This window comes from Trachurus japonicus, chromosome 15 (genome assembly GCF_045865225.1).
Source record: "Trachurus japonicus isolate A0001 chromosome 15, Traja_1.0".
Taxonomy (NCBI): domain Eukaryota; kingdom Metazoa; phylum Chordata; class Actinopteri; order Carangiformes; family Carangidae; genus Trachurus; species Trachurus japonicus.
In genome coordinates this window covers 22,113,765-22,139,138 of record NC_140921.1, presented here as the reverse complement: position 1 = coordinate 22,139,138, position 25,374 = coordinate 22,113,765, and the positions used below count along the sequence as shown (strand labels likewise).

Below are 25,374 nucleotides of genomic sequence, written 5' to 3'. Positions count from 1 at the left end.
TCTGGTAGTTTCTCTTCTGTCCTCAGGCTCCCGGAGAAAACTGAAGCCAGAAACAAGACAAGACATTGTGCGTCTGCCGGTAGCCAACACACGAGTTGTGCAATTCAAATACAGATGTTTGTGATTGAAAAAAAAAATAGAAACATCAATCTTACATAAGATAAAACTTCATAAAACAAGGGCACAATGTCAACCGGTCAATCAAACAAACAAAACTATTCACTCTATTTCATGTTAGAGGGCCCAATAACAGCACGGAGCAGTGTGCGGGGTATAACATATGTTGAATACTTGTCTTGGATTTCATAAAACACTGGTATTTCCTGGTATTTTGTGTCCAAGAGCTTTGGCATTTCTACAGAAATACTTGTGATATGTTACACAACCCTTTCACAGTGCTGCGGTTGCAAGTTCTTTTGTAAACCAAAGGAGTTTGCTTGGGGTCCACGCCTGTCAAAATGAAGGCTGTCATTGACTTAGTGATGTACCATTGCACATATATAAGTATAGTAATTACCTTGACAGCAAAGGTTTTCATTACTCATCCTCAGAGGTTGCATGCTTCAACTCAGCACATGCAAACTCTTCAGCGCTAATGCTGGGATTTTCCAAATGGCTGGGGCATCTGCCATGACATGGGTTTTCTTGCATTGGGGGGGAAATTTTCATGTCCTCTCTAACATCTGGTTTTACAGCGGCTTCAGATGCCTCAGCCGGGCCGGTTGCGGTTGTTTACGGACATTCTGAGGCCTTTGAGGGATTTCGGAGAGGTATGCCACACATGGGCCCGCTCAGCGACAGACGTGGAAAACGAACCCAATTATTTGCATATGAGAGTGGAGATTGTCTTGTTTTCCCTGCACAAACATGACAAAGTGGCACGTGGATGTTTTGGGGAAGCCTGCTGTAATCCTCCAGGCCAGGGGATCTTGTCAGGACTTACCCGTCGCGTCTACGCTGGGGGGGCCCACAGGGACAGAGGATCATGGGGTGGCTGAGTTCAAGAGGCTGCGTGTGTTGCCCTGATCATTCAGGCTGTTTCTTCAACACTGCTGGGTCAACAGATCTGTGTTGTAAACAGACGGAAAAGCGGAGGGCTCATCTGTCGCTCAGCACTGGCCAAAGTTTGCCTGCGGGTTGTAAGCACAGTATTTTATAGCCTCATCTCTCTGTACATTCACTCTGATGGATAGTGTGGCTCTCTGAGACCCGAGCCCTCCCTTCCTCTCTTGAAACAGCTGATTTATGTCTGGTCCTGGACACTTGTGCTCCATGGCTGGAATGCAGGGAATGTCAAAGACCCCCTACCCTCCCCCCCACACCCAACCCCCCTTCCCTGGCTGTCCTATCTACACGCAAACAAATGGAGCAGGCGCCTGGTTGGGCAGATGAAGGCTCACCGGTGCTCCCACTGCAGGGCAGGGAGGCAGAATGTGAGGAATGTCAGAGGCGAGAAAATAAATCCATTCTGCCCTTCTTTCTGTCAATCTGCAGGTCCCACTCTCCTTGGTATCTTTCATGTTTGTTTTTTCCCTCCTCTGCCTCAACTTTCCCCAGTATTATTCAGATTATTTTCTGAGTTACTTCATTTAATCCTCTTTTGTAAAATTGATCTCCGCTCAGGCGTGTGCACACACATGTCCCACAAAGAAATTGGCCAAATATCGGACAAAATGAATTTATTTGTGTTACAATTCTTAAAAACACAAATATGCATAGTGTTCTGTTGGCGGAAATAGTCAATGTGGCAAAGGGATTATGTGACAAACAAAATAGTGCTTTGTTAAACACGCTTAAAGTCACACAATGATATATGTTCATAGAGAGTCTGAGAGTGTAAAAAAAAAAAAAAAAAGCAAAGGACCTCAGAGTTATCTTAACATGGAAGTCAACATAACACAAATCTATCATTTAAAATCAAAGGCTCAAAGGCACGATGGCTGTGTTTTAGCTGTAACTCACTATCACATGCATCCTAAACATGCGGCTGGCATGGCAAACCAAGAAATAAAATAAAATAAAATAGAAGAAGAAGAATCAACACTCCATAGAAGCTAGAATAGTTATATGTTTTGACAATAAAAACATAAGTAGCTCTGTCTATCATAGCTCATTTCCATCTTAATGATATATCCAGACACCATTTTGATTGCTTCGTGAGTCTTTCTCTCTTCATGGCTATAGTTTTAAAAATTCCCTTTCTCCTCCTGGGGCCTCGGCGCAGCTCAAGGCCTGCTCTTTGCTGCGGGTTTATCCATTATGTTGAGCACTTCGTCCAGGATGGATGGGCCCAGATCTAGTTCGAGGGAGAGGAATGACCCCGTGATCTGGGTGAGGGAATCCTGTGATGTGCTCTTCTCCTTGGAAAACTCAAACTCAAAATCACAGATGCGGCCCTCCTCCACCCCACTGTCTCTATCCACCCACTCTCCGTTACACTTGGAGAGCTCCTGCTTCAAGCCCAGGGTAATGTCACTGTCAAAGTGTCCGTAACCGTTGCAGTTGCCGTTGCCGTTGAGACTTGCGCTGCTGTTGCAGATCTTGCTCTGGAAGTCCCCTTTACCGCTAAAGCTGTCAAAGCTGTCGCTGCTCGTGTTGCTGTTCAGGCTTCCGTTGGCTTTGTAGCTGCTGTTGCCGTGGCCGTTGATGCAATAGGATGACGGCTTGTCAAATCTGCCTTCACCCTTGTTTATTTTGTTAGCCTTGGCAACCGCCTTGGAGGTGGATTTATCTGTGTTTTCCAGCAGATCCAAGAGGACGTCAGGCTTGGACTGGATATCCTGGAAGGAGGGGGAGGAAGGCTCGCTGCCGAAGACGTCCATAGAGCGCAGCAGAGCGTCCATCTGCAGCATCTCTACCTCCTCAGTGCTGTCTGCTTTCATGGAAGCCGCAGGCCCCATGATGTCCTCCAGCGGCTCAGGCGGCATGGAGAAGACGGTGGAGGAGATGAGGGGGAGGGTGAGGGCCTGGCAGCCGCCGATGGTTGGGAGGGAGATGGCGTTCTTCAGTACTGGAGACGGAGTTTCGGCGAAGGAAGCGTCACCCGTGCTGTTCGCTCTCAGAAACTCACCCTGGATGCCGTACTGAGGGTGGACGTCTCCCTTCCCCGGGAGGAGCTCATACTTCCCCTGTAGGAAAGACATGTCTCCGAAGGCGTCCCTCTCCCCGCCTCTGCCTATGTGGATTGTGTGGCGAAAGTCCCCGAGCGGTGGACTGATCATGTCTGGGGACAAAATGTCTCTGAGCCGACATTTCTTCCCCTTCTTGGCATTGGTAGGTTTCAGGTATATGGGCGCTTTCGCCGGCATGGCTGTAACCGTGGACACAGAGCTCAGATACGCAGGATAGGAAGGTCAGAAATGCTCTATAAGTTCTGGACGTTACAGTTCCCCAGGGACCGAGCTCCGGTTACATTCTCGGCAGCACGCTGGCCAAACAGGAGTCCAAAAATAATTTCAGCAATGGCAGCATTGATCAGGAAACGAGACTCCAGCGGCGTAGGGTCGTCAAATGGCCACCACTCTGAAATCAAAGACAAATAAAAAACACATCAGCATCTCTTCTACAACACTGACACATTTCCACAAAGGTTTCTTTGAGTGCTGCTACTGGAAGAAAAACTCCTGGCCTGACTTCCTGAGAAAGAAATCTGGTCATCAACACAAGTCCCAGAAATAAACTTTGGATCGTACAAGAAAAAAAAAAACATCCTCATCCTTTCCTTGCATCTGGCGAGTCGAGGAGCCAGAGCAGAGGAGGAGGATGAGGCCCGGGTCTAAGGTTTTTTTTCTTTTTTTGCTGCTCTATTCACATTTCCACACATGAGCCTCCTTTGGCCTCCACATCTCTGGATGTGCTAATGTGGAACAGCTGGACCGCAGATTGGGAGAGGAGCAGCACAAGGAGGACTTTAGTAGGATCAGAGCAGGGCAGCCTGTTTTAGGAGCGGGCTACCGCTCAGACACGCACAGAGATAGAGAGATGGGCCATGGGGGGGAGAAGGGTGGAGGAGAGAGGGGAGGAAAGGGGTTTAAGGGGTTTAGGGGGGGGGTTGTGTGAGGGAGATAGAGTGAGGGGCTTCAGAGCAAGTGGATTTTGAGAGAGAAGGTGATGCAGATTGCGAATTGATTCGGCTTTGACAGGCAGAGGGGTTAACTCCAAGTTTAATAAGTGCTAAGATACAACTAAGGTTACACTGTATGTCAGGGTGGATAAACATTATCAGGTGGCTATGGGATTTGATGAAAGGTGTCTGATTGCATCCCAAGCCTTTCTATTCCAAACAAAAGAAAAAAGAATGTCTCTAGTAACAGTTGGCTCATTGTAGGAAGTGAAAAAGAGGAGAGAATTGGTTTGACCGTTTGAAATGACATAGCAAGCAAGGAGAGGGGGAAAAACAGTGTGTGGAGGCAGGGAGTTGACAGTGTGTGTCTGATGAGGGTGGGTGGGTGGGGGGGCGGGAGAGAGCAACCGTGAGGAGAGAGCTTGCCCATTTATAGACATATTTACTTATGAGAGGTCTGTCAGCAGTGACCGTCTGACAGAGTGCACCGCTGCACAAAAGTGCCTGGGCGGTCAAGTCCACCCAAAAAAATAAAAAAGGTTTCACTAAGAAAACATCCACATTCCTGCTGCAACCGACCCCATAGAGACGCACTGCATCAGCCTTATCAGAGACACTTTAAGTAGGCTATGTTTATTCAGCAGGCACATTAGTGTGGAGCCAGAGAGACAGACACTTGCTGCGTATCTGAAGCCAAACAGCAGAGAGGAGAGGAGACCACCGACGCAAACCGACGCTGTTTTCCAACATGGAGTCTGAAGAAGTGTCACAGCATCAGCATCCTCCTCACGAGAAGCCGCGGCTTCATCAAACTGCGCACGACAAGATGAGATATTCTCACTTTTGGGGAGATGCCATTACAACCTGTCACGCAGAAAACTCTGCAAGAGAGAGGGGGGTGGGTGGGGGGGTGCTATTTATAGCCCTGACAAACAACCGAAAGATGCAGAACATGTGTGAGTGAGTGTGTTGAATGGCAACAACGCTCTCCGAGGGTCCTTGTGTATATCCGAGTGCCGACGTGAGTGTTTGCGCGAGGTGCCTGACTGCGCTCGTGAGAGATAGCAGGTTTGAATGCACGCCATGTGTGCGAAGGAGAGCGGTGTTTGTTTGTTAACAGAGATGGGGGGAGAAAGGGAAGGGAAGGGGAAGGGGGAGGGAGTACTGCAGTGTTTGATGAAGGGAGGGAGGGGAGTGAAGAAAAATCCCTGACTTGTTTAGCTCAAGGTTTTTTTTTCTTATTTTTCACCTCCATCTCTTTTCCTCCCACTTGTGTTTTCTTTTTTCCCAGCGTCACTCTCCTCAGTCCTCTCTGACCTTGACAGCTGATGCTCGCTGCAGTGGGAAACTCGGTCTTGGATAGGAAGTGAAACAAATGCACCAGTAAGCCAAAAGCTGCTTCCTGTGAGCTCAGAGTACAGATATCTATATCCGCATCAACTTTTGTTTCACTGCTGTTCCTAAGAATAGAAGGTCACTGCTGCTCAAACACTCCCTATCAAACATACCTATTGATTATCGGCCTGCCCTGGTGGCATTAATTATATCTGCCTCGCCTCTGCTCTCCACACCCCCCCCTGCATTTATAATAGATGATAATACCGGTTGAAATCAATAGCATGAACAGAACTTATAGGAAATCCTCCAGCAGATGAGCAATCCAAGTCTCTCAACTCTCACAGGGGGACATCTGCTGTACATCCCAGCCAAGGTCAACACTTGTGGCCCGTGAGGAGTCAGCTGGTGTGGTGAAAGCCTGAAGGTCTGACCTTCATGTCAGCCATCCCGCTGGTGCTCAGTTTGGCCTATATGGCAAACATGACTGGAATTCCAGAGGCCAAAGTATGAGGAGAACAACATCCCCATGTCCGTCTTTCAGGGATCTGCTGCGGTTGGTTTAATGAGAGATTGAAGGAATTAGCATTGATTGAGTGTATGTGGAGAATCTCTAGAGTCTTAGCAGTGTCAGATAAGCTTGTGCTGGCTGAAGAGGAAATTAATCCATTACAATAGCTCAGGACTGTGGACTCTTCCTGGCCTGCTAACCCAAATGAATCCATTTGTGTCTCTGCAGGCTGTTAATAGTCGAGCAGGTGTATTCTGGTATATGTCACAGCCAAGGCCAGATTCACACCCTCCTTTTTGGAGCTGCTCCAAAAAAAAGAGACGGCGTGCCACGTGTTTCGCAGCCCAAGCCTTGGCGCCGATGCCCGCCACCACCGCCACTGCAGAATGCAGTCGCAGGTTTCGTTTACACCTCTGGGGGGGGGAAGTGAGGATCTGATGGCGCCTTCTTTTCAGTAATGCTTAAAGGGATAGTTCAACATTTTGGCAAATTGGCCCATTGCCATAATCGCTATAGTCATAGCAGTAGGTGCATTACCTTTAATTGTAGGTGTAAGCTATTTTCAGTACGGCGGAGCGCAGCAGCTGGCTGCTCAGAGCTACGCTATGGAGGCTAAGGGAATTTCTTGGTTTCCCTCATTAAACTCATCAAATTCAACATCCCAAAACTCCACAGCGCTTTTGTAGACAAGTTGTGACCTGCACAACCACCACGCTATGAGATAATGACGGAACGATACGAAACGGAGCCGTTTTCGAGGTAAATACAGGGTAAATACGGAGACTGCTTGCTGAAAAACTGTCCCTGAACGCAACGCGCATCAGCGGTTTTGTATGAATTTACCTCGAAAACGGCTCCGTTTCGTATCGTTCCGTCATTATCTCATAGCGTGGTGGTTGTGCAGGTCACAACTTGTCTACAAAAGCACTGTGGAGTTTTGGGATGTTGAATTTGATGAGTTTAATGAGGGAAACCAAGAAATTCCCTTAGCCTCCATAGCGTAGCTCTGAGCAGCCAGCTGCTGCGCTCCGCCGTACTGAAAATAGCTTACACCTACAATTAAAGGTAATGAACCTACTGCTATGACTATAGCGATTATGGCAATGGGCCAATTTGCCAAAATGTTGAACTATCCCTTTAACACAGCAGCCGGTCCAGTCATAATGGGAGCTGCGGGATGAAGCCACTGTGTCATCAGGTCAGCAACATGCTATCTGTCTGGGCATGATGGGACCTGGAGCCGCTCCAGCCTCTTTAAAAATGGAGCTGTACCTCATCGGTTCGTGCTCGGAGGGTTTGGATATAAGTGGGGAGGGGGTGAGGGATGTAGGAGAAGGAGCAAGTTGATGAAAGTTTGAGAGTGTGAGGTCAGATAAAAGTGGGACGGTGGTATCTGGTAATGACACGGAGGACTTGTGATTGGTCTGGTGTATTTCTGGACACTTAAAAACTCACGTGCGATACAACTGGGTCAGTATATTCTTAGAGTCGGTGCAGTCTAAACAAAACGCTCCAGTTTGATGATGCTTCACGGCTCTGTATTAGCAGAACTGCTGCAGAGCTGCTGATGAGGGACGCCCAGATGGAGCAGCTGTTAGAAGAAAAAAAAAAAAAACGACCCGTGCATGACTTTGCCGTTCTTTAAAATAGAAACCGCGCATCACCTAAATCCTCCTCCGGTGATGGCATGGCTGCGCTGACAGGGGCATCAGCGCTGTTGACAAAAAATAGCATGCTATTCTGCACTCCTGCAGCGGTGGCGGTCAGCGCAACATCATCAGCGTGTAGCAGATAAATTCCTCTGACTGTGTCCACAAAGCAAAAACTTCTTTGAAAGTTTCCAAATGCTCCTCAAACACCAAACAGTGGTCTGACATGTCTTTGAATAGCAGAAAGACCCTCTCTTTGGGGGTTGTTATAAAAAGCACAAGCCACAGAAGGTAATAGCAGCTTTAAAGAATAGACTGAGCTTTTTTGTTATGTAAAAAAAAAAAACCTCAATTATAGGCAAAGGCCTTACTTTCGGGGGCCTGGTGGTGGAGTAGCAGGGTGGAGTATTTATTCTGTCTTTCTTTCTTGCTCCCCCTGTGCCACCCGCAAGCACGGCCGGCACTTGCCAGAGTTATCCTTGGCAGAGATGAGCAGGAAGCCGAATCAAAGCGTATGAAACATGAAGGGAATGTCAACACGTACTGGCAGAAAAGAAATAGTTCTTTCCTCCCAGTGAACCCATAAAAAAAAAGTCCTCTCCCCTTGGGTGATAAAGGCAAAGCCAACTCTGCGTTTCAGAGGAACATGCCTAAAGCGTGTAGCCGGACTAAAAATGTCTCTCTTGGAAAGCGGGCGGGATATCATGTTGCTCTTAACAGTTCAGCTCTTGTGTTACATGTGTGAGAACTGTATGAGCTGAGTTTTACCGCGCACTCTTTCGCACGTTTTAGCTGTTACTAAGCAGAATCCTGTTCTCCTCCAGACAGACGCTCACAAAGACTGCCTATGCAACCCCAATGCTCTTACATGACAGCAGGTAAACTGCAGCAGCATTCATCCACTCACACTGACGCAGACCGCTGAGCAAAAAAGAGATTGAAGTGAAACACTCTGACTCACCTCAGATACTCTGATGACCCTGCAGATCTCCGTCCTGCCCAGGTATGGCCGGTGTTCTCCTGACTGCTGCAGCCCCAGGTTGGTGAGTGTGTGTGTCTGTGTGTGTGTGTGTGTGTGTGTATGTTCAGTGGCTGCTATGCTGCTGCTCCTGTGGCTTGTTGACACTGCCCTGCCTCCTGTCTCTGCCTCGAGGCTGCACTTCTGTCGACTGGGACGTCTGCCGGACAGCTGTTTTGGAATTGCTCTCCGGCTCCTATTCCCCTCTGAAGCGAGTCAAGTCTCCTCCTACACCTCCCCTCTCACTCCCCCCTCTTCTTCCTCTCTCTATCCCTCTCTGTTCTCGCTCCTCTCTCTCTCTCTCTCTCTCTAGCAGCACCTGTGCATGTCTGTTTTCTCTCTCCTATACCCACAGCTCTGATTTTTGTTTTAAGCAGCTCTGTGGTGTTTGAGGATCCTCCTGGCTTCCTGTTCCTTGGTGGAGCTGCGGTGATGAGTGATCACAAGCTCCGCTCTGAAGAAATTAGCAGTGTGCAGAGACAGGCTGATGCCTCATGGGACTCTCCCCTCTGTAACAATCCTTCATGATGTGGGAGTGAGTGAGTGAGTGTGTGTGTGTGTGCGTGCGTGCATGCGTGCTCTCTTTCCCTCCCCCTGTCTGACTTTGCGACTGCCCACATCTGATAAGAGCCATTCTGTAAATGCAGCCTGCAGCTGGCAGACACTTGACTGGACTCTCCCTCTGTCTCTTTTGAGCCTTTCCTTATCTGTCTATCGCATGTGCACACCCATACCCTCCCTCTATTATCCCAAACTGTAACTCTGAAACATCGCTTCACATACGTCTCATTCGTGCACAGTGCTTTATTTCCTCCGAGCCTCTGCGACAGTGTGCAAATTGACTAACTACTGCAGAATGCTGCAGCGCTGCAGCACATGCAGGCGACATTTACAAGCAGGATAATGTAGCACGTGGGAAGCTGCAGCAGAATTCCTCAGTGTCTCTTCCCTAATGATTTTAAATGCACAGACAGAGACATGGTGTGTGTGTGTGTGTGTGTGTAAGGGTTCTAACCTGATGCCCTCCAGTCAAGGACGTGGTGAGCCTTGCCTGTGCATCCCACCCCTTTTTTTTTCCTTCTTTCTGGCTTTATCCTTATATTAAAGAGAAAAATCCCGTCACCTTGGTAACCGATACAGCTCTGAGGTGATGTCACACTTTTGCCCCCTACCCAAAGAGGTTGGGGGAAGCAGGAGGCAGGGGAAAGGTGAATGTGTGTGTGTGTGTGTGTGTGTTTCTGCTCATACAGTGTTGTTACAAAAGGGAAAAGAAGATAAATGTGGGGGGAGGAGCGGCTGTGGCTCAATCATTGTGTCTTTGTATGTGTGTGTGCGTGTGTGTGTGTGTGTGTGGGTAAGAAAAGGGGTGAATGCATGTCCTCACAAGCCACAGTAGCACTGTAACAATAATCCTGCCTGGTCCAGCTCATGAAGCAGCACATCCCTCTGCAAACACCACGCACTCCCTCTCCTCCTCCCCGGTCTCCTTAATCCACTTCTCCCCGCTTCACCCTGCTCCATGTGATGGATGCACCACTGCAGTAACACACCCATATTTAACGCTTTGCAAAGCCTTACACCGAAATGAACGTGGGGTTGTTGTGTGTCTGTTTGTGGACAGCTCTCAGTTGCTGAGACACCTTCTATTTAACTCGCACAGGCGTTAGTTAGCACCGCTTAAACAGCAGTTGTGAATGAAGCCTTTTTAAGCGTTGGTGTTGTCGTGTCGCCCCCGAGGGTGATGTCATCGCGGCGTCCATGTGGCCGGCACATGAGCTTTAAGTAGAACACACAACACTGTCTTCTCATTTAAGAAGACCGTTAAACCTTGGAAAATCCAGAGCCTCTGCCCTAAAAGGAAACTGTAAGTAACCCCCACCCCCCCGACAAGATGAATTGCTGAATGTAGTAGTGGGATGGGAAATTAAAGTCAGTGATAACTTCTGTAGAAAATCTGGCACCACGTCCTAATCAGGCATAACAAGTATAAAGGGATTTAGAAGTTGGAGATAATGACTTTATAAAAGGCCAATAAATCATTTCATTTACTTATTTAAAAAGACAAAGCACATTAATCAGCATATCTGTAAACATGCCACTGTTAGACAGCTGTTTCTTTTCTACTAAAATCCTTTGGCAGGACGTCCTCAATCTATTAAGCCTCTTAAAAGCCGGAAAGTCAACCTGTCATAGAAGGAAAGGCTCAGTAACTCATAATATGAACTATCAGGATTCTCATTCTTTTCTAGGGATCATGTTCCAGGACTTTTTCAGGTTCAGATATTTTCAGTGATGACCTGGCTCATGTGACAGTCAGGATGCCACTCACCATACGTTCCCTATCGGTAGAAATCTAATTAACGATTTAATTTAATGTATACATGGCTGTATGTAATTATGACATCATATCTTACATGTCTAATTGATCCTTAGACTATGACAAATTGATTGAATTATGATAAATTAGTGCCAAACAAGTGCTACGTCAATACAACTTATGATTATTATGATATTTCCATCTTCCCATTTATTATTATCCAACTCTGAGCAAGCAGTGAACCAAAACATGCTCACCTATTATTAAACAGTGTAAACAAGTTGGGAAAAATATGTTTGTCTTTAAACCTAATAAAACTACCACACATAACACCCAGCAGAGGCCTGTGTGCATTTAAAGGACACAACACACAATTCTGATGTGATTTCAGGGTGTGTTCACAGTATTGATAAACAAAACCAATAGCAGCCTATTGTAAAGACTGTCATCTACAAAAGAGCCTATCATTTAAACGTCAACATGATCCTGAACATAATATTTGCCCTCAAATAGGAGAAACACGGTCAACTATTTTCCAGGACATGTGGGAACCCTGGAAGAGTCTTGTGAGTTATGACAGTGTGATGACGGCACCGAGATCACGAAATTATCAAAGCCTCAATCCACAGGGAAATCACACATCCTATATTTAGAAAGTGAGCAAGTTCTTTGGACTTTTGTAACTTTGTAAAGTCACAAGCTCCGCCCACCTGGAACCACCATCCAGCCATATATCTCCTTGCGGCTGTCATCATGCACAAGAAATGACAAGAAAAGTCTAAAATGTGGAACCATTTAAAAAGTACCACATTAATCTTGGTAAAATGTGAAATATCATTTAAAGGGATAGGTCACCCAAAATTCTAATTTTTCTACTCACCCTCATGTCGACTAAGGGCTGGGAGAAGTTTCAAAGTCCTCTGTGCCTTTTTGGAGTTACAGCCGGGCTCCGTGCAGCACTGCATGGTTGCAAATGGGGCTCACTTTTCTTTGTCTAAAAAGACACATCAAAAAACATCAAAATACCTCCATCCTGCTCGTCTGTACTGTCCCTCTTGTATTGAAGCTCCGACATGAGAAATTGTTCCAAAAAAATTAAATAATTCTATATTCTAAGCTTGTTTGTAAGCACCCAGTGTCTCAGTTCACGGTGCAAATCTTGCGCAATTTGCACTGACACCGGCAGAGCCGTGAACTGGGTGTAATGAAGTAAAGTAAAGTAAAGTAAAGTAAAGTTAAGAAACCTCTCTTTGTCATAAACTGCCCCAAAGAATCAAGCAAGGAACACAACAGGAAGTGTGGACTTTAAGCCATTAAGTTGGTACATTTAAGAAAATGGTGGCAAAAAAGAAGAAAAAAGGTTTTTTAAAAAATGTTACCAAACCTACACAGAGTGTTTCATTTTCCTTGGTGAGGCCACTACTCTGCTCAAGTGATTTTTTTCCTCCTCCATTCCCAAATATTCTTTCTCCAGACCAGAGGCAGCAGCCTAAACCTGCTGTATGCTGAATTCTGTTGAAAACACTGAACTGAGTGTTGTTGGACACGTGTTTGCCAGGATTATGCTTGTCATCCTCTTTTAGCTTTCCATCACAGGTTGTGTGTTTGGGTTGTGTTTTGGGAGGAATTAGTCTTATTTTTTATTCCAGTTCAAGGCTAATTTGTCCTGGGCTGCCGCGGCCCCACGTCTTCACCCTGGACACAAGGAGAGCTTTCTGAGTGAGGCTTCTCTAAAGTGTTTAGGTGTCCTGTCTAAGCTGTTCCACTGAGGTCACTTCTCTCCAACACAGCACTCCCTCAACTCAGGGCAGGTAAACAAGCCTCCCCTTGCCTGCTCAAGTAAATCAACTGGAAAACAAAAACAGGAATTGAAGAGGCATACTGTACTGTACTTATCCCCCAACATACTGTGTATTTACTGCATCTCAGGAGATGCAACATGCGTACACTAAGTGTGGCTGATGACTGCTGCCTTTCTCACAGATTTAATTTTAATCTCATGTTAACACCTCACTGAGTTGACGCACTCCACCCTTCCTCCTCCAGCTGCTACGACTCGTGTGTTCACACCCATTTTGAAGCCAGCTATACATCATTATCACTCTGTGTCACCGAGATGGGGAATATCAAACACTCACACAATGTCTTTCCACAGACTGCTGCTGGAGATCCTTGTGATGCTGCGGTGGAAGTTTGCGCAGTCTTTGTGTCCTGTAACCCATCCATCATGTGACCAATGCGGAAAGATGATATGGGAAAATACGTTGTGGATGCAATAATAATTGCAGCCATGAGACGTATAGTGTATCAGCCATTTTTTGTTCAGGGCCAAGCAGAGTTCTTGCTTTTTATGATTAAATCTTGGGAGGGCACTGCAGAGGTTAGTTTCCAAAGGGAGCACATATAGAAAAATAAAGATGTATATGGGGACATTCCTCCCTGACTGTGAGTCTCGGGAGAGAGTTTCAGTGGCGTTCGTCAATGTTTTTCACAGCTTTTAATAACACTATAATGAATAAAATGTGCAGCACACGTATTCAATATACATTGTAAACCGCTGGAGACTTGACACCGCATGTTGACAGGCTCGTCTACGACTGCTCCGTTTATATTCTTATCAGAGCGCCCGCTCGGGGTTGCACTATTTCACTGTAGGTCGTCATGTGCACATTCATTTTCACCCTGACAGTGAACGTTTCACAATGTTCTCACTCAGCCGCACAGGCAGAGGCAGGGAGGGGCCCGACTCTGAGGGCACAGGCCAGTGTTTCTGAGGGCGGGAGGTGTGCAGGGAGGAGGGGATTGTGGGTAGTCTAAACACTGTCTTGCTCTGTGGCCGTATCCCAAAATGTTTTTGTGTGTGTGCGCGTGGGCGATGCACCATCCTAAATTACAGCAGACCACACACACCATAGGTAGCACCTCGGCTTTTGTGTCTATTTAAGGAGCTGAACAAACTTGGCGAAAAGGTGAGAGGTAGAGTTCAAGAGCGAGGACAGCAAGAGGTCAAGGTTTAAAAGTGTTTGCAATGCAGCAATACAGTACAATGCAGGTATTGTTGACAGTAATGTCTTTGCCATGTGTTCAAATTCTTTATGAAGATAGTACATTGACTTTATAGGTTTGACGCCTTTAAACACTTCAACAATGATTAAAAAAAATAGCTGCTTTTATGAGTAATTGGTCAAATGTCGATGACGTGACACCCTATTAAGATATACCGTCTATGTGTTTCCAGCAATAACACAGATTATGTATTGTTTTTTAATGGTAACGGCCTTTCCATACTTTTCTACTAGAGACCATTCAAAGTGCTTCACATACACCCATTCACTCACACATACATACATCACATCCATCCATACACACACACACACACACACACTCAGCCAACAGTTTGGGGTTTGGTGTCTTGCCCAAGAACACTTCAACATGTGGGCTGGGGGGAGATGGGGGTTGAAGTACCGACCCTCTGATTAGATTGGAGGGGGATATGTTTCTTTTTATATATATATGATATAAAGCTGCACTTAACAATAATGTAAAGGCGGTCACTCATTCTGACCAATAATCACACAATGTCACTTGACTTCACAGTCCATCTCTGCCCAGTGTTTCAGAGTTTTTTAGCCTCTCTCAGCCCAGTATCTGGGTTTTATCTCTTGCATCTTAAAAGCAACAGGCAACTGTTTAAGCATACAGTATTTAACAACCAGGATTTTAAACAACTACACATTGTGTATCCAGAGGCAAAAGGCCCACAGGAAATGTTTACTAGCCAGCTGCAAATATCTAAGTAGCTAGAGAGAGAACTTCCCCAGGTGCTGGTGAAAACTAAAAGCCACAAGGAAGATGAATATTACACTACTTTTCATCTGGAGACCAGGAACATTACAAATTGATGGTAATATTGCTCTGTGTGTATTTAGGCACCTGTTTTCTAATACATTCCCCATGACATATGAAAAAGCTCCAGTTTGTGTTTACATTTTGTTTCACTGCGTTTTATTCCCCCCATAACCATACAGCCTTAAGCTGCCAAGCTCACTACTTAACCACTGATGGTCTGAAAAGACAAGAATGCTTCCACAATCATGTTGCGTGTTTAATAAGAGACATGATTCATTGTTCTAATGGGAAAAGAACTTGCCAATACTCACTCATTAATGTTATTACCCCCAATTAGGACTATTGTGCATGTCCACGCTGACGTGATGTACATGAACAAACCACGGCTGATTGCTACAAATTGGAACAAGTGCTCTGGGAGATGGAAACAGACAAACTTTGAGGATAACTGCATGAGTGAATTTTAGTTAATGTAACACTTCATCACAAAGTAACCGAGAGCACTACACATCTCAGACTGATGACAGTGTAAGAGTATCCGAGGGGAGATGGGTTTTTTTTTCTTAACCTTGTAGAGACAAACTCTCTTCTACAATTAGACTATCCGACCACATCCACACTCGTGTGTTGATGTCTGGCTCACATCCTTGGAAGGAGAGCAAGCGATACACCAGTGGGTCAGGAGTGAGTCTTCCCACTGGAATTCCGGTAGCAGTGCCACAGGCCACCCTCTCGCAATCAGCTTGTGGTCGTCCCTTTCCACCAGCTTACATCCTGCTCCGTCCACAACCAAAGCACTATTACGTGCATGCGAACTGGCAGGCTGCCCCTGCCCATATCGTAGATGGGTGAGCAGAGTGGGATACCAGAGGGAGTTAAGCTGAGTTCAGCAGGAGGCCTGAACCTGAGCTGTTTTCACATCATGGGCCAGGAGGAGGATATTAGCTCCAGCGCCGGTCATTGATGTTGCATGTTGTGCTGCTGCAGATCTTTAGATAGCTTTAGGGACAGCGTGTACTGTACGTACAGTGTCCTTAGCAGATCTGTGATTTATTCCTTGGCCCCCTTGCAGAGTCTGTTTCTTGTTAGAAAAATGTTGAAAGCTCTGGAACATGCTCCACCATGCAGGAATTTGGAGTATGCGCAGAGCAGTGGTTGTATAATGACTTCTCATGTGAGGAGATAAACTGATGTTTGGATGCAATTATTGAGCAACAATCCAGACGTGACGTTTCCAGTGGTGTCTCTTATGAAGAGGAAAATTATTCACCGTTGCTTTACTATCGACACAACAAGCTCGGGAAGAGGTTGACCTCTACAGAAACCCATTGTTGTGAGGTTACCTCCAATCTGATTGAATGATTACTTCCTGTTTTTCTTCATGCGTACTTGGATGTCCACTGGGAATCCAGTTGTCGCTCCAGTTTAGTTTATGAAAGTCTTATCTGTACGTTGAGTAAATAACATTCCATGGATGAAGCAAGAAAAAGTTTGTTTGTTGCTGACACTTCAAATTGTCTTGTGTCCAGTTGATACACACATACACACACACATTTTGTTGCCCCTGGAAGCAAGAGCAGCAACAGAATTATGCCTCTGATTTCATTTAGCAGAACTGATAATGCCAGTAATAATAATAACAATAATGAGTATTTATGACCTCTGGAAATGCTTTACATCACTGCACATGATCAGAGTCAGTGTGTATTGGCTGCCTTTCATCTGCTTTAGATACAAGTATGTGTGGTTTCATTTTCCAGCAACACGAATGTACTTTGTAACATCTGGTGAGATTATCTCCAAAAGCTCAGTTCATTAGAAGCGTTGGCGGCTTCCAGCTGCTGAGTTAGAAACACTTTGATTGAGTTGATTGCATTCATAGTTCTTATAAAATTGCTTAATTGTGTTATTTGAAATAAGAAACGCATTCTTGAGGATTTCGCGGGCATTGTTGCTCATTTCAGTGGCAGCTCTACGTATGGCACGCATCCCGCAGTAAAGCGTATGATTGGTTCCAAAACAGTGCTGAGCACGGAAAGGCAGAAAGGCATGGGAAGACTCTGAGCCTGGATTTTTAAAGATACCCAGACACCATCTGCTCTACTGTTTATCTCAACAGTTTTAATTTCAGAATTTCATTCTTATAAACAGTGAGTGTAACTCAGCGTGCAACTGCTGTTTTTACTAAATGGATCCAATTAATCTTTTGCTTATCTTTTTTTCCCCAGAAGATTTTGATTAGGGTCTTCTGGTGTTTTTACAGTGAGCATCACCACAGCCACATTAAATGGGAAATGGTACAGTTTTAGAGGTCCCATATTTTACATCATTTATTTGAGAAGTTCAGAGTCTACCATTTGACTGGCAAATGGTGAGGGATCAAATTAAAAATACAGAAGATTCTCTAAGATACTTGGGAGAAACCAAATCCTGCGAGGTTGGATGGTGGGTTCAGGTGGGCGGGGCTTTGTGACTGCTTTGATGTGACATCACAAAGTCACAGAGACTTTGTATTACAGCTCTGTTTACAAACATGTTGGATTTCTTGAAGTAAACAAACCCCTCTATGTATGTTTGAATGGTTATCTAATGTTGTCTGTGGGGGGAAAAAAGCGGTTTTGTGGGATGTAAACAGCCTAAACAGCGTAAGATTGGTCTGCTCTCATTATACGCTACAGTGACGATGCAGGGACAGAACTACTGCATAACAGAGACATTAAAAAGAAAATCTTCAGATTCATTCTTTTAGACCTAAAATGTTAGGAAACTATAGCCCGAGGTTGAATATGCCCAGAATTGTCCTTTAAGTAGGCTATACTCAAGTTAGCCTATATAACTGCCTGATGTATCATTACATTCATTTGGATTCATGCATCTGGCCTTTGACATTCACTCTCCTTTTAGCTGTGCTCCAGTCTGGCTCTTTAGCTGCTAACGCTCTGCTAATTTTGTCTGTCTGCCATTGGTGCTAGACAGGTAATGTGCAGTGTGTGGGAGGATTGCATCTCAAAACATCTGCCTGCTCTGACAGGGAATGAGATTGAGTTGACATGACTGTCAAATTGCAGGCCGTAAAACCATAGACTTAGTAAATGGAGATGAACGTAGCCTCTGAGCCATTATCACCCAGAGGTTTCTGAAGAGCTGCTATCATGGCAGTGCCTGACTCCTTCCAACTCCTTATTAATCCAAAAATGGGCAAAGAGGTGGGGAACGTGTGGAGATCAGACTTGCTGGTGCGTGCTGATACCTGTCACTCAAAGCATCCATACCTTCAGTAATGCATAACTTTAGGCTGCAATAAAGAGTTTTATTCACTTGCCCGGCTATCATAAAAAGTGTGATTTTCAAGAAGTATGAGACAGGCTGAAACGTGTTTATTTCTGCTGCAAAGTTTGACATTTAACACGGGGATCCATGAGGAGTAACTCCATTCTCATGGAGCCGTTCTCATGTGGCCATTTGGGGCCCTGCTGTTGGCTCCACTTTTCGGCCTCAGAGGTTGCCACAAAACCAAAAAAAGAAGATAAACAATTTTCAAATTACAATCCAGCCCTGTCACATATACAGATGTGATCTACTGTCACCTTTAAAATCTTGATTGATGCAGCTTTAAGCTTTGAATTCTGTTAAAATAAGCATTATTCCTTTGAAGGATAGAAGGTAAATTAAGCCTAGGTGTAACGAGTGTAAAGCAACTTCTCAGCTACCATGTGAAAATACTATTACATAAAGCTGAAACTGTAGTTTAAAAGCTGACAGTGGTAGTACAGAGGCGACCTGTCTGAGCCTGTCAGCAGAGGAGGAAAACACTGCAGGTATGTTAACTCAACACCTCCTCACTTACTCTGTCCAACTACAGTAAATGAAGTCCACTGATATTTCCTCTCAGGCTCTGTTCAGCTTCACAAAATGACCCTTCACTTTATGTAACATCAATACATGCCACACACAGAACCCTGAATTTCTCAACTCAAATACAGAAATTAGCTCAGGAAGGATTGTGCAGAGGCCTGTAATAATGGCCTGTTCCTCAGAAACTCTAGCATGTGTCAAAGAGGGAGCTGCTGCGGGGGCTAGACAAATACCAGGGATACCACGGCCTTTATTGTATTCAGAGCCAGTGAGCGTGTACGGACACCAAGCGTGTGCGGTGAAACTGAGCGTGTGCGAATGACCGAGGCACTGAGAGGCCACAAAAGAGCTGATCATGTGAAAGGAAGGGCATTTGATAGCTTGGACACAAACTGTGTTCAGCATCAACACCGAGACTATCAAAGCTAAGCTGATAATTAACTGACAAATGCATCTTTCAAAGAGCTTGCCACTGAACAAATTAGTAGTTTCAGAATAATTTCCACTGAGGTCAAGATTTAATGTTGCCCATAAACATCCAATATTCTGGATTAAAGGTTTAGTTAATGAAAGTGGGAGACTCTGACCCAGATTCAGGCGAATAACTTCACATAAAGTCAAGGCTTGTAGTATAAATAAAAATTCTTATGTTGCTGTAATTTATGGTTTTTATAACCATAATTGGATGTGCCAAGGATTCACTTATCATTACTTAACAGACATGTCCAAGTCATAACAATTTTTGCAACATCAGGTCACAGTTTTGATTGGTTTTGGACCAAATGCCTTTAAAACTGCATCATCATCATCCTTATCTAGACTGTGCTTTAGTCCAAGTTCCAACAAATGAAACACCTACGTATATGAGGTGTCATGTTGGAGCACTTTTAACAGGGAAAGGACCATAGACAGAGTGAGGCAGGATGTAGAACTAAAAATTATATGTTGGCACTCACTTTAAACCTGATTTCTCGCCTGAAGAGCCACTTTCCAGACCTCAACAGGCAATAGCGTTTTGTTCTTTTATATGTGTAATAGGCCTATACTCTCCTCTATATTTCTGCACTTTACCAGGTAAACATCCACTGCTCACACACAAGGGTGAACAGGTCTTTTCTTTCTGTATGTTTGGTCCTCCTCTTTCCTGTAAGCAACTCACAGACTAAAACAATAATATCACTGAAATCCATCATGAAAAACACACAAACTCCATAAATACCAGTTAAGCTGATGTTGAGAAGTAAATGTTTCTGGACAATTAGAGAGGCATTAAAATTGGATTGAAATGGCTCAAATAATGTGTCTTATCTTTAAGGCTTCCCCTCCATAATATATGTAATTAATTGTAAGTGGCTGTTGTTTTGTTCTGTGTCTGGTAGCCTGTTTTAGAGCTGCTGAGGTCAACCCCCGTCTTGTTTTCTCTCTCAGTTAACTCTGACACCGACTTGTTATCCATTATATTTTACTACAAAATAATGGACCTGATCTCTTAACCTTTCATTCCAGCAGGTCAGGCAAACACACTTATTCTTACATGATACCATCTGCCTCAGTTACTCGGCCATCACTCAACATCTTTGCCACGGTAGTCATTTTTCAACTTAGGCTAATTCACTGCAGCACAATGTAAAGCAACCTCCCAACCATAACAGTGAGCAGGGTCATAGAAAAAGTTTCCCATCAGCTTTCTTCTGTGGTTTAATGAGCAGCCATTTATTTTAGATGAAGCATCACTGACCCTATAATGGTTGGGTCATACAGAGGCTGAGAGACACACCAGCCCCGCCTGGATATCCTGATTCCCCAACAGGGCAGATCAAATGGCGATCTACACCTCTCCCATGTGGTATGTATTTGACATGGGCTGGGGGTGGGGGTGCAGGCTCAGCACAAGTCCCCTCCACTGTCCCAGACTCAGGCCTAAATCATGTAGGCAGACACATCCGACCTGTCCCATCTGGGGCTGCTTATCTCTTACTTTGTGGAGCCAAGGGTAGCCGTCAATCAGAGCCTTGAGCCGCTGATACAGACAGAAGTGTCTGAGCTGAGACGCGAAGACAAGACTGGGGTGCATTATGGGAGGATGGAAAACGAGAGGATTTCTTTACATCTCTTGGTTTTGAAGTGTGTTAAGTTTGACAGTGTGGGCAATTTAGGTCACTAAACCACAAAGCGTGGCCCTCTTCAGTAAGTCATGTACGCACAGTGGAGAAATACAGTAGGCGTCTGGCGCGGTTCCAGCCCACTAAAGGTCTGGAAGTGTGAGAGTGGGATAGATGGAGGGAGACTGAGGGAGTGAGGGTATTTGAGAGATACAGCAGCAGTTTCAGTTTTATACAATGTTCGGCAGACGCATTCTTCTACAGTGAGTGTGTGTGTGTTTGTGCTTCACCAGGTGCCTGGAATGCATCTGGACAAACAGACAATATTTCACTCATATGGCCCTTTGTGTTGCTGAATGCTGCACATTTAAGTCAGCAAAGAAAGCTGGAGAATAACAAATGTTAACTTAAGGCCTCCCTAAAACAATACCCCTCTCTGTACGGCCGAGGAATTCTCCGACAGCCTGTCATTACATCGTTCTGAATTTATATTTCCCAGCGGTGCAGTTCGCCGACGCATTCAGATACCAAACAAAAGGAATGTTTCACATTTCTTTCAGATTATACTGCCCTGCCTGGAGGTAGCTAAACATTCATTAGTCATTGCATTAGGCTTAATCAGCTCCACATAATTGTGTGATCAGCACAGGAATGTTAGTGTTATCGTTAGACGTGCGTTTCACACTGATGACTAGTACCATGATTAACAGCACCATGGGGTGTGTTTATCCCTTTTCCCGTACTGCTTACATTTTGTAAATCCTGAAATAGCATCATCCATGTAAGTCATTGCATCGATTATTTCTTTCATTTGCATTTAAGCATTTCCTTCCTGTCTGCGGTTTACGACAAGGGCAAAAAATAGATATATTCTTGTGTCACCAGTATTATATTACTGCATAGCAGCCAAAAATAAAACAAGCATGGTTCAAAAGAGGCAGTATGTGGAACAAATAAGTCAAATGCCTTTGCCAAAAAGTCATTTAAAGCATAATAAATTATAGAGAAGTGGGAAAACAGAAGATATATTATAAACTTGTGTTCAGACAGGAGTATTATAGAATGGAAATTAGGCGAGAGGGTAATATGAATTTAACTGTTTTCGCTCTCAAACTCAGTTTTCTTCCTTCCCCCATCTCCCTTTTTGCCTCCACTGCATTTACAAACATTTTCTAACTCTAAGAGGCAGCTGTACGTGAGAAAGGGAGAGACGGAGGACAAGAAAGAGGGAAAGGAGAAAATGAGAAAGAGCGAGAGAAGAGGACAGAAATAGTTGAGGGTGTGTAGGCCCGGCTCTGACCACTGGCATGCATGAGGAAGCCTCCATTCCACCGGCCAGCGGATGGTTTAGAGACACTACAGAGCACACAGCTCAGCAGCCCACATGCAAGTCCGCTGGCCTTCCCCACCCATCGGCTATTCTGGGCCTCTCTGCCACTGTGGTGGCTTTCACTCAGCAACCACACAAATAAAGCCTGAGAGAGAAAAACATGAGAGATTGAAGCTTCAGGCGAGGATGGGAGGAGATGCATTGTTTACTGTTTGTCTTGTTTTTTCAGTGCCTCTTACCATACCGTTTTTTTAAGCTGATTTACGGGACCGCGGCTTCGCCAAAACAAAGGCACCCGGCTGCACTTTACAATAATGTTGGCCGGAGAATCACCGGCACTCATGTTTAAAACGTAATTCCAGTTTATTCAAACTTTTGGATTTTACAGTTGTTGTTTTGGCCTTTGTTTCTATCAGTTACTGTATGCTCACATTACTCACCACAGTAACTGACGGGGGGGCATTCAGGATCATCACAGTAGTGAAGTCTGACGGGGCGAGACAGATAATCAGACAGGATGTGACAAAATAAACAGTTTAGCCAGATGATATAAACCACTTTAATTGGAGATAAAAAAGCAAAAGTCAGCACACCCACCCAACAAGTTGTTGCTTTTACACTGCACAACAGTGTTCATGCACCACAATGCCTTATATGGAAGATACTGTAAGTGGCTCACACGGGGGTTGTTTACATCCTTGAGTTCTTTTTGTTGGACTTTCTCTTTTTTTGCAGTGTCACCACACTCCAAGATATCAATCAACTTGATAGGAATGAAAATCTGATAGCAATATGACCAATATTTTGAAAATCTATAATTATCGCTACATGCAAAATTAGTATTATCATATTTTTGCTTGTTGGTCTAAAATAAATGTTGCAAGTTCAGCATCAGACTGGTTCCTCAAGTTAGGAACAAACACAAGTTAACTGTTCATCTCTGTCACTTGTTTTCATCTACTTCAGTTAGGTTACTAACCCACAAGCCCATACAGTCTGGGTATACTACATTATGATGTAGTATTTGACTGTAGTGTGTATGTCTACTCTGTATGCTAACCTCTAGTCTTATACTGTAAATGTAACAATGGTTGAATCACTTGGCCCTTATCACCACCACCACCTGCTCCTGGAAACCACATTCACTGCCAGAAAAAACACAGACTTAACACCTTGTAGGAAGCACCACCCAAGTCAAAGCTACATTATTTAAGTTTGTACTGTTTATGATTCAGTGTGATAACGTAACTGTAATTTTGGCATGTGGTGTAGTCATTTTCCGCCCCAATGAGGAAGTCAGTTATTATAATATAGCTATGATTTATTATGAGTGGCGTAAGGGTAACTCCTAAACTGCAATGAGTAGCAATGATTCAAGATGACAGGAAGAACATACAAAAATAACCTATGTATGAGACTTTTTATTGGAACTAGTGGCTTTCACGGTCATGATTTGTGACTGTGGAAAACCAATTCATACTTTTAATCTCATCTGATTGTGTAATGTGTATGGGACAAAGTTTTTGGGTAGAGACTATTACAGGTCTAAGAAGCCCACATGTTCATCCACATAGTTACGAGTGTGCAGGTGTCGGGATTTTTTTGTTTTTTTTTAGGTTGTAAGTACATATATTATATAGCTTTCTTTTTTTTCATTTTATTTATTCATTTATTTATCTTTTTTTCCCCTCTTTGGCCTTGTGAGGGGTGGGTGAGCAGAGTTGATTTGTTGTTTAGTGTTCTGTAACCTGAAAAAAAGTTATAAATAAAGTGCTTTAAAAAAAGAAGCCCACATGTCGTCTGGGTAAACATCTTATTACCACCTGTAGTTTTGTTTTACTGTTAGGTCTCCTCTGGTGTCTGTAGTAATTATGACGGGAGGAAGTTAAATGATGTAGAATTACGTCAGGCGGAGGTTTAGGAGGAAGGACGGGTCCACAAAACACAAGGCTATCACACAAGAGACTGTTTGTTGTCATTGTTGAGTTCATGCATGACTGCTCTACAGCCTTGATTGCATGTTTATCCTTGTACCCATCTTCCCTTAACTTCTCCTTCTGTCCTAATTATCTCTTTCTGCTTCTGCCTCATTTTTAAAAATCAGATTCTGATTCATCTTGACATGGTCGACGTGGTCACTCAATAATAAAATGGTTATCCCATTATAGTGGTGATTTCTTGATGAGGCTCTGATGTAGTTACTGTAATTCTTTGTTCTCTGAAGCCCCATCTGGACCCACTCCAGCACTGATGCCTCAGTCTCATCTCTTTAGTACTCTTCAATACAAATCATCACACAATGGCTGCACATCACTGTCAACTGCTGTCAGTGATACTTGATATACAAGAACATTTTTATACCTGCACTGTCATCAGGAGAAATGTCTGTTTCGCATTGGTGGAATTCAATTTAGCAATTTCTAACTCTCATAATTCTCTTCAAGCAACTTTTTCCAGCTCATATTTTAAAATTAAGTTTCCTCAGTAAAGTCTCACTGGTCTCAGACAATACAAATCTGTGCCTTCGTGGACAATAAACCATCTTCTCCACCAACCACTGAACTCTCTGAACATGGAGACACAACCTCTCTACATTTTGCTTTATGAGAATGACTTCACCTTTGTCTGTTCCTAGGAGGCCAATCAGCTCTCTCCACTGCCAGCTCCCCTGTAAATTAGCCTCTGAACTGTACCGACTTTTCCCATCAGGAAAAGATATTTCACGACTGACTGATGAGCATTAAAAGCAGCACATTCTGTGATGTCTTGTGGCATGACGGCCATAAGGTGATTTTCTGTTTTACTAGTGAATTCACTGAATTCCCTTTATTTTCTGTACACGTACTGTTTCCCCCCTTTGAGAAACCATTAAATATTGATCAAAAGAAACCGAAGAAAGAACCAACAATCCACTTCTCTTTGAAGCTGAAGGATGTTCTACAGCGATGTCTCCTGAGACCACTACAGACACTGAATAACTTGTCTTTCTCTCTATAACTCACACTTTTTCATTTCATGTCTGTTGTAAGGTGCAACAGTTTTTGTGAACCCCGAGACAAAGACCTTCATCAGACATGTCAGCTGCGTTGCTCTATGGTCGGCAATGTCGGTCTGTCTCAGCAACATACATTCGAAATAGTGTGTTTCTCTCTAACATCATTATCATGTCAAATAGAAAAAACCATCAACATCAAGTATTTTTGTCTTTTGCGCTAATTAGCAGCATGAGCATTAAAGGTCCAGTGTGTAAAATGGGGGGAAAACCGTGACATCTAGCGTTCAGATTCTAGATTGCAGCGCTCACTCACTCGCCCACACTCACCCCCCCTGACCCCTCAAAGTGAC

The 25,374-nt window shown here is 44.3% G+C and overlaps 1 protein-coding gene across 1 annotated transcript; it reads right to left on the bottom strand.

The window, feature by feature from the left end:
* Nucleotides 1-1,664: 1,664 nt before the first annotated feature.
* cdc42ep3 (CDC42 effector protein (Rho GTPase binding) 3) lies at nucleotides 1,665-9,219 on the bottom strand. The gene is made up of 2 exons (XM_085800520.1): nucleotides 8,520-9,219; nucleotides 1,665-3,522 (listed from the first exon to the last, which is right to left on the bottom strand). Exon 2 carries the CDS (start codon nucleotides 3,306-3,308, stop codon nucleotides 2,226-2,228), a length of 1,083 nt encoding a protein of 360 aa, XP_085656646.1. The 5' UTR covers nucleotides 3,309-3,522; nucleotides 8,520-9,219; the 3' UTR covers nucleotides 1,665-2,225.
* Nucleotides 9,220-25,374: the final 16,155 nt, after the last annotated feature.